Source organism: Limulus polyphemus, unplaced genomic scaffold (assembly GCF_000517525.1).
Source record: "Limulus polyphemus unplaced genomic scaffold, Limulus_polyphemus-2.1.2 Scaffold2125, whole genome shotgun sequence".
Taxonomy (NCBI): domain Eukaryota; kingdom Metazoa; phylum Arthropoda; class Merostomata; order Xiphosura; family Limulidae; genus Limulus; species Limulus polyphemus.
Window position 1 is genome coordinate 87,099 of NW_013667735.1, and position 10,777 is coordinate 97,875.

Consider the following 10,777-nt stretch of genomic DNA (forward strand, 5'->3'; position numbering starts at 1 on the left):
AAATAAATGGGCACAATAGTATCATTATTTTCAAAAGGGGGGATTGGAATCATGTATATAATAAATCATTAGTTTCAATATTTTTTGAAACTAATGACACAGTAAAGCCCAAAGATGCAGTGTTGAAGTCGAAGCAGGTGCATGATGCATTACAAGATGATTTCCCTAGTGATTCCCACATAAAAAATGCCATTGCTGCAACGAAGAGTAAGTATAAGAAGGATGGTATAATGCCCAGTATGGTACCACCACAGTAAAGTACATATAGATTTCATAATGTCATATGCTGGGCTGGTTCATGTGGCAGGTGTTAAAACCACACAGTTAGGAACAAAGGTTACCAAGTACTTGTTAGTACTTTTATTTTAACACAAATGCAGTGAGACCTTACCATAACATAATAATTGAGGTCCATAAAATGCTTTTGCATTAAATGTATGGCAGCGTTATATTGAAACTTTCTACCTTCCCCACCTTTTTTTTTGTCATCACCCAATCCACCCAGTATTCTCCCTGCTTCACACTACACACTAGACTATAAAAAAACTGATTATTGCTCTAAACAAAATTCAAACTCTTCATATTACTTTTATTCCTAAACCAGCAAAACATTAATGAAGATAATCAATATTGTAGATGCAATACATAAAATGCCAATTAAAACACGAAAATCAGAAAATGTTTTTAAAATTTTAACATTCCTTAAAGACGGCAGCCGTCATCCAGGCATTTTTGCTGTTGGAATAACTGAAGGGGAGTGATTGCAAATTCATGTGATGAAAGTAATATGGAGATTTTGATTTGTCTATCATCAGCGGCTTAACCTTGTGGTAGCCCATTTTATTGGTACAGAATTATAAGTGTGAATCTGTTCTTCATCAACTTGAATCCCTCATGTTTGTGGGCATCATGTTTTTGGCAAGAGTACAACGTGGTAGCATCTTTAAACAAATCCCGGTTTCATTGCAATTGTAAACTTATTCTGGGCCATCCTTCCCTAACAATTATTTCAGTGTTTCTGGGTATGAGTTGGTGTTTTACAACCTGCTGAGCAAATTTCACTTGATGTATAGAACAGAGTTTTTTTAATTGATCCAACCAGCCATTACTGGCTGTGAATTGGGAGTAGGGCCTAGTGATATTATGATCAAATTTTTCAATTTGCCCTTTGAGGATGGTATAAGAGATTTGCAGTCTTTCTGATCAGGCCTGTACATACCATTGATACAAGGCTGAATCAATGATAACTCTGAACTTCTTGCATTCAAGACCAGAAGTTTCTTCTAGGGTGTACAATGTAGTGCATAGCTTTTCCTTGTCTTTTCCTTTGTGAGATGTAGATTCCATGATAATCAAAATTCTCTCAGATATTTCTGTTACATTTTTAATGACAAAAGTCATGATAAATGTGTAATATGAATTAAACCACTTACTTGTATTCAACCTTTATATTTAGGTACTCATAGTTCTGTACCTTACGAGATACATATTCTTACCAGGAACCAATAGCATTCCTCACCTAAATAATCTTTTATGCCTGCGATGTCAGCTTAGAGTCTTGTGACATAAATTAGTTTGTTTTATGAAAGGGATAAAACTTCTTTGTTAATAATAATAAAAGACATAATGTTCCTTAGCATGTGTTTTTTTCTTTTTGGATGAAAAAAAATGCATATATATATTATATATACACACATAAGAAGTTGTGAAGACAACAAAAAATAATAGCTGTAAAAAACCATGGATTCACAATATAGCAGGATGTGTTAAAATGGGGATCTACTCTACATTGACAGTTGAAAAAGGAAAACTTTTTATTACATTGGAATCTAACATACTCATATTTAAACTCAGTTGTCCTCAGTTGCTGAGTTTACTAGAAGCCTATATATAAAAAGGGATGATTAGAACCTTTTCTAAAAATTTCATAAGCTATTCTGGGAAGCCTGTTACATGCTTTTGAGAATGCAACTAATTATGTGTGTATGTTGTTTAATGATTGATGTGTGATATTAAAACTTGTAAATATATCTAATTATCTCATGGGTTGGTATTGTTAATTGTATGACAACAATACATTCTGTGCTGTTCCTGGTTTTAGTATACCATTCTATTTGTTGGAGCTACATCTTAAAACTACTGTACTGCATTTTGAGTGGAATAACTTTAGCCACTTTTGGTGTAGGTAATTAAAACTTATTTAAATGAGGCAACAGCATCTGAATGAAAATAACAAGAAAAGTAAAAAACAGTCAAATGCAAAAACACGAAGAAAAAATATATAATAATATGCCACTTTAATTCTTTTTTAATTTTGTAAGAAAAAAGTTTTGTTTAAGGTATATTGAAATTTCCATGCACTGTCTACATTGCTGACTAGGTTTGACATGGCAGTTTATGCAGCTTAATATATAGTTCCAATCTTTCCCAGAACAATTTTCAGCATGTTCATTACAATTTAGCATAATAAAGAAAATGTCATAGTGTGTACATTGGTTGTAATAAGTGCATGGCATAAAGGCAAGAGACTGTAGCTGACAGCCATTGTTAGAGCTAGCAAAATCAGTATTTAGCTTGGAATCTATCACTAGAAAGCAAATAAATAAATAAATCTTTATTCGTAATAAGTCAGTCATGTTTCAAAAGTTATTTGCAAAATAGAAATGTGACTTTTATTGCTTTATTTGATGTATGATCTTTAATTTTGCCATGTTTATCATTTTCATACTTAGCCTCTACATATGTTGTTCAAATTTGTAATGATAACCTTAAAGATAATAAATTTATTCTTATTTCCATTATTTAATGGTGTGTACTTTCAAAAACATAAAAATATTCTGTATGCCAGATAATATTTAACATTCATATAATAAAATGCTGATTTTTTGTGTTCTAAGTAGCATTTGAAGTTATTTATTCAATAACTACTTCTGTGCTCACTTTGATAAGTTAAGTCAAAACTAATTATAGTACTTTTATTTATATATATATATGTTTGTATAAGATAGAGCACTTTTTTCACAGGTGAATATTACTGCAGTCTAGCAAATGGATCAGCTGTTTATATGTTGGCTGATAATTCGTCAACTGCACCCTCAGTCAGCAGCTTCCCATCTAGTAGACCTCCCAGTCTTATTCAAGAAATACCTGGAATCAGTAGAGGTGTGATCATCAAAACTTTCTTTCTGCAATACTAACATCAACTAATTGCAAGAAAATATATTTTGATGGTGATAATAGAAAACATTGTAAACTAATAATCATGCATTTTCATCTTCAAGGCATAGACAAAATACAATGTTTTTAGATGTAATATAGATTTTATGTATAACACACTTCTTGCTCAAAGACGTTTTTTTTTATAACGTTTCTGTAGAATTTGATTCAAGATGTTGCTAATTTCTAAGCATTAATATTGGTTGATTTATTCATCTCTACTCTGAAGGCTTCTTTACATTTTTTCTAAGTATCTGCTGTTGTACATTATCTAAAATGATTGTCCTGTATTGTAAGTGTTCAGCTATGGGAGACTTCTGGGTGTAGGAACTTGTTGCATTAACATGTTCTTATAGTCTCACATTGACAGTTTGTACTGTTTTTTTTTTCAATGTATAGTTCATCACAATTGCAGGAGATACTGTAAACTTCATGTTTTTGTTCTTTGAGTTAGTAGGTTGTTTAGCTTTTGTCAGGATATTTCAGAACCTTTTGCCAGGTTTCAATCAAACTGTGATTTTGAAATTCTTACAAATTGTCATTTAGGTTAGGTACAGTATTAAAGAAGGGTGATGGTGGTTAAATGTTATTCCAAGGAGGTCTGTTGGAAGGTCTGATATTTTAATGAACTGTTTAGGGTAACTGTTGGCTTGAAATATCTTGTTGATGAAACAGATTTCTTATTTTAAACTTTTAGGACCATAGATTTTTTTTCTCCTCGTGTTTATAAATTTTTAATAATGTAATGTTTTATTGAGTGTAGATGACTGGATCTGGAATTTATGTACTGAAGCTTGGGGTTGTTTTTTTTATAAACCTATGTGGGTATGGTGATGTATTAGGACATTTAAAAGTAGCAGCTGACTGTCTAATTCAATCTGGACAGTAAACTGGTTATTTTTATAGTAGGAGTTGGGGTGATAAAGAAAATAATCATCGGTGTCATAGTTTCCAGGACTATGGCTTCAATTTTGTTAATTGTATAGCTGTTGGTTCAAATTCAGATATAAAGTGGTCACTGGTGATTGGTGAAACCATGTTTATGGCACTGCTCTGTTAAAAAAAAGTTTTTAAGTTAAATAAATGGTACTTGTAATAAAACTTACAGACCGGGTTGTCCAGCAGACAACTTTTGGGCCAGTTATGGTTGTTGGCAATAAACTATAGTTGTCCACAATTGAATGAATGAATTAGTTGATTAATAAAAATTACAAACTTGGTATTATTTCCTCTTAAATCAAATATCACACTAGAAAGCTCATTAGTTAATAGAAAATCATGACTTTATTGAGGAATTTCATGAGCAGAACATGACCTCTATCTCTTCATCATACTTAGCCACAGATGCTCACTTTGTGAAAATTAGAATACAGTGTGCATAGATATACTACTTGCAATTTATATAGTTCTCTGAACATGCTAATATGAGTTAGATGCCTAGATTGCCATGATATTGGGTCATGTTACGGTTGTCCCATGGACAACATAGTAGTGCATTTGACTAGTTCAGAAATAATTTTGGTTCTTTAGGTCAACTGAAAACCACTTATTCCAAACACTGATACTAAAGCAGTGGGAGATTATTTCCATAATGGAATCAGTTGTTAGGCTTATTCACAGGTTTAAGCAAGGGTTTGTTTCAAAATTTTATCTGATGACTGCAAGAAAATCAGGAACTGATGTATTACAAAACATGTTTATAACATTAAAACTGACAAAAATATCTTCTAATTGGATAGATATGTCTTTAAGGTGTGTCTGATACAAAGGTTGTGGAGTTTATTATTTGAAAACTACTTGTCTTTCTGAGAAGAATTACTACATGATCAAGGTAATAGGCTAGTTGGTGATAAGATGAATGTTCTACACTGACAATTGGGCTAAGTGGAGCATCTGGTTTATGTACCTTGGGTAGGTCATGCAATTTTTTAGGTCTGCTTCCACTACCTGATTGGAGGTTGAAGTTGCATGGCTTAAATTTATTCAGAAGTCTTATGGTTTTCCTCTCAGGATTATCTTTAGGGTCCTGTTGAAGCTTTGTTTACTATAAATCCAAATTAACCTATGTGCATTGTCACAAATTTGGTACACTTTTAGTAAATGTTACAAGTATGTTGTACACAAACAAAAATCAAAACTTGTAATAAAGTATTTTTTCTGAAGACTTCTCTGTGAATTTACTGGGCCAGTCTGATTGAGACTGTAACCGGTCTGAGTGCAAAGTAATTTTCATGTTAAGAATAGAAATGCTTTTTTCATTGTATAATTTTTAATTTTATTTACATAACCTCTAAAACCTCATAAGTGAGTATCAAGTTTTTTAGTAAAACTTTATATTTTATATTATTTTCTTTACCCTAACACTAACTGTAGTAAAATTAACTTTAACGAAAGTTTAAAAATATGAAATAAACAAAGTACATTTTTTTATAGAAGGCCTGCAAATTTTAAGAGCCAATTACAAGTATCCTAAGATCTACAGTCCTCTAACCATTTCACAACTACTTTCATTTAATTTTGTCATTTTCTTGCTCTCTGACACATGTCTAATTGCTAACCTAGTGTAACAAAGCAATAAGTCACCCATTGAAAGCATAGTGCAAGTTATGATGAACAAAGTATTGAATTACATTGTGCATGAATAACTCAGTACACTCCTCATTGAGAAATGTTTTATTTAGGTGTTTTTTGTTGTTTTTTTCATTTAAGTTCTCTTATCTAACCCAATAAGTTTCTAATTTTTTACATTTTAGTTACCGTTATAACAATATGTATAAAATATACATAATGAACAAAAAATTTGGTATTTACATATTGTCTCTTGCACTCAGTCATCAATGTATGAATGAATCTTAGGCTATTGTTGGTAGTGTGTATTTTTTTTTTAATTCAAGTATGCAATATAGAATATAAAGTATTGACACTATAAAAAAAATAGAATGTCATAAAACTTCTATAATTTAACTGGCATCCTATCTAATTTATAACTGGGTTTTGGTTGAACAATTCTAGCATTGTAGAAATTCAATCAATTAAAATCATCTCTTTCTGTTGGTTATAAATAATCCAATAGTGAATGTCAGAGAGAATTAATGACAGGATGTGGTAGGAGGGGTGTGGCATGTGGGTTTTACTCTATTGGATATATCTCATAAAGCAAAAAGCTTAGAGTCTAGAAATTTATATTTTACCCTGAGAATATCTATGGTACAAATGTGTAGCTTATGGGAGACTTAGAAGATCAATATCGGTAGAAAAAACTTAAAATAAGGAAGTTAGAGTGAGGAGGTGTAGCATGATACAGAAAAATGAAGATTAAGAATTTATCTAATATTTCATTTTGAAAATAAGATATTAAAACTTACATAATATTAACATCCGAATAATAAATTATGTTTTGATGCGTACATTGATAAGAAAGCTGTGTAAGTGAATTTCAATTGTAACTGTAAAAGGATGTGTCATGTGCACTTTGACCCCCAACCCATACACATAGGATTAATAAAACACAGTTTGGCCACTTTTGTCATGTAATAAGATGGTGAAACTGGGATCTTATTTTAAAGACTTGCCCTCCGCAAATAATATTTTGTTGTTGAGTGTTAAAGTAGTACAAGAAAAGAATCTTAGTTCTTCAGCTTCAGTCAAATGAAGCAGTTAAATCAAGTGTAAGTATTTGATGAATTGTTGAAACAAAGTTACGTCTTTAGAACAAGGACATGCTCCTCAGTTTTGCTAAGATGCCTGAAAGAAAGATTAGATACATGTTATTATTGTAGAATCACATAGCCAAATTTGTGATTCCATTCCTGTCTTCTTTTAAAACAAATTCACAACAAGGTTACCAACATGGAATTTTAGTTTAATTTTAAGCTAAATATATATATTTAAAAAAAAAAGAATCTTAAAGTAATTTGCATAGAATATTATATATTGGCAACAGCTATTAAAATTACAAGAGAACTTAACCAATATTAGATGGCAGTCAAAGTCCAATATTTTAAAACGGAACCTTTTTTCATTGTTTTAACGAAAAGTAGTGTGTTAATGACAGTTTTCAGAATGTTAAAATAAGACCACCTACAAGGATTTGTTTATCAATGTTTGTGTATTATTACTAAGTCTAATTCATCATTAAAGTTAGAAATGGTAGTTTACTCTTCGGTTTAATCTATACCAACGATAGGTCATAAATTTATTTCCTGTAAAACATCTCTTTGCAAAATTGATCTGCAGTAACTACTACCATCTTTACAACTTCATTTATACTACAGAACATTGTTTAGAGTTTACTATCCTAGCCATCTTGATATGAACACAGCTGTCTTGTTTTATTTCTATCAGAACAATGCTAAACATAAACAACACATGTAGAATTTGAATACATGAATGGGAAATGAAAGCCTAACATTTATATTCACTTTCTGTTAGTAGTTATAAGTAGTGTATCAAAAATAAAATTTGTAGATATCCAGTAGTTTAATCACAGTTTTAGTTCAAATATCTTAAAACATTTTTCTACTCTTCAATCTTAATTAAAAGATAATAATAACAATTTTTGGGAATAAATTCTTATTCAAATGTTTGATTTACTTATAGGTGCAGACTGATGATAAAGTTGATAATTAACTTACCAGTAATGTTACAAAATATTGAAGAAAATCTGATCCAGTATCATGCATGTTTTATAAGCACTAACTTTATTGTACATAATAAAAGCAATACACGTTTTATCAATTTAGGTGGAATTACACGGGAAACTTTAAAACTGTCTGAACATTTACCATTAGAGGATATCAAACGAGACAGGTTACTTCCCAGGCAACCTATTGAGAGAGATAATTTTGATCGAAACTTTAACCATGGTCCCGAGAGTAAGTATTTGAAGTAATTTTGTTTAATTTAGTAATAAGATGTAAAATGAATATGCATATAAAATTGTTTTGATGTGTTTTTGATTTACCTTATGGAATTAGGAATTTCTGAACAATGTAACACTGTTACTATTTTTAAGTTTATTTTGTTTCATCATTTTTTTAGTAGAAATAAACTTGCTTCAATTTTGATGTTATAAATAACAAGAAAAACATTTAAATTGCTCAAGGTGACTGTAGTACTAAGTTTGACATTTTAATTAAATGCATTGTGCCATTCCTATATCATTTCATTGTTAAAAATGTGACAAGCGTTTTTGATTTTTTTATCTCATCATAAGAGATGTAGTTATTCAATTTTTAAGTTATTTTTTCTTTAAAATGACAAAATATTTAATCTTATAATTATGTTCATGTGCGAGATAAGATATTGTTTAATTTTCATTTAACTTTTGTATGATATAGTTCCTTACTATATGTTTAAAATGTAAAAATGTTAATAATGTAAACTTATAATTTTGGGCTGCATTAAAGAACCAATGAGTTTTTGTGATCTTTGTGATATAGGCCACTTCATTGTCCCCTATACTTGAACATTATGTTACAGCATACCAAAAACTATGTCAACATAGAAAACAGTCATTTATATGGACAACTATAGTGTGAACTTGAAAAGGAGAAAAAAATGACTAGCTAATTAGAGGAGGGTCCATTGTACCAATGATTAAATAGTTTTGTCAGTCTGTAACATAATTAAAAACTGAAAGCAATGTAAATATTTTCTGATTTTTGTCCAATGAAATCTTTTATTAACTTATTAATTCTGTACAATGTTTCTTAGTTTTGAAAGGTAAAAAGACTGTTTTCAAATGATAATTTATAACCCGAAACAACGAATTTGCACTGTCATTAAGTGTAAAGGTTGACCATTTTTGTATGTTGTATGTATAATTGAGTTACAGTAGTTTATATTACCAAAATTTTATATTTTTTATACATATATTTCTTAAGTGTGTCAAATACTTTTTATGATCTCACTTTTGTACTTATATTAAAATGAATTATTTTGTAACTTGAATCAATATCTATTCTAGTAACTGCTTCAAGTGAATGGATAAAAATCTACTTTATTATCATTATTTTTTATGGAATCATATCTTGTTTGTAAGAGGGGAATCATCATAAAAGATAAAATAGCTTGTTGTCCATCCTCTCAAAGTTGTATTATTGAAGAATGTTAGAGTCATGGGTAAAAATTCCTGAATCAACATCTGTTGTGATCTTTCATTTTCAAAAATATTTGAACCAAAATAATGTTACTTATTCATTAACATGTCTACCACATAGCCTGTTGTTTTTACAAAGCCTTCTGAGTTGTCTCGGTTAAAGTATCTGAGTCGAAATGTTCATAATGGCATCTTATTTAAATTACTTGATGAAACATATGCCTTGTTTCCATTCTGTAATGAAACATCTTTCTAACCTTTTATGAAGGTGAAAATGTTACTCTGTGTAATTAATGTTGAATTGTTTGGTGAACTTTTACCAATTTTCACTCTATTCAAATGTAGGATCAGTTCAAGAAGAGAACTATCGCACTCCAATACTGTTTGTTAATGAAATTAAGGAAGATAACTTTGAAGATCAGAGAAATATACGTGACCAAAGTTTGGGTAAGTAATGTGCACGGTTGGTTAGTTTTTAGTTATCAGTAATTTCAGAACATTTGAATTCCAAAGTTTTATTGTGTTTTATACCACATTTAAGAGAAGAAACTGATTAAAGATATAACAAAACTGTATGAGAAAATGTTTTTTGTCAACTTTATAGTAAATTGTATTGTGGGGGTCACTGGTATTGAGGTTAAACACAATGAATAAGTTTCATTCTCATCAACCATAATTAAAATTTCAGTGTTAGGATACTTATTCAGTAATATGTCTACCACATACTTCATTACATATTAGTGCTAAATCAGAACATTCTAGCTGTAAGTATTTCAAAGCTTCACTTCAACAAGGTTACTATAATTCATGGACACGTAAGAATGGTCACCATTATATCTTTGTAACAATTCACTTTATCAGTGATAACTGGAAGATGTATGGGATTTTCACCTAATATATGTCTTGTGGCAGAAAGCGTTTTAGAAGAAGTCTAAGAAGCTGAGTGGGTGGAGATTAGAACAAACTATAAGAAGAATTATAATGAACTAATCAAAATCATCATGTCTTGTTTGTAATGTCTTCCATGTTTTGGGCATAACTACATCTTGCAGTATGAAAAGTGGTATGCAAACACCAGACACTCTAAAGCAGTACTTACTCTAAGGAGAATAGTTTCTCTCATTGGAGAATGTTGATTCATTATTATCTATCTTATCACAGATAACACCTCAAGAATTGACTGTTCTTATGCCGAACTCAGCTGATGAAACATTAGACTTGTTAATGTTAGCTTTTGTATGAGAAATTATGCATGAGAACATAAAACTATAACAAAAATAATACTTTTTTGTACTGATAATATTAGGTACTTGTACATTCAGTGAGTTTTCAATCAGTAATTAAAAACTTAATATTCTTTAGGATTTATTTATTAAATATACACATTTTATGCAAACAATTTGTAGGTTTTCGAGAAATGCCTAATGCTGAGTTTTCATCGAATGTTCGTAATCCACATCC

At 30.2% G+C, this 10,777-nt stretch overlaps 1 protein-coding gene across 1 annotated transcript in view; it reads left to right on the forward strand.

Annotated features, from left to right (window-relative positions):
- The window catches only part of LOC106466023, a 121,520-nt gene that overhangs the window by 41,597 nt on the left and 69,146 nt on the right, over positions 1-10,777 (forward strand). The window contains exons 15-18 of the mRNA XM_022393985.1: positions 3,025-3,162; positions 7,959-8,090; positions 9,662-9,763; positions 10,723-10,777. Coding sequence (XP_022249693.1) covers positions 3,025-3,162; positions 7,959-8,090; positions 9,662-9,763; positions 10,723-10,777 — 427 coding nt within the window. The remainder of the gene's footprint in view (positions 1-3,024; positions 3,163-7,958; positions 8,091-9,661; positions 9,764-10,722) is intronic.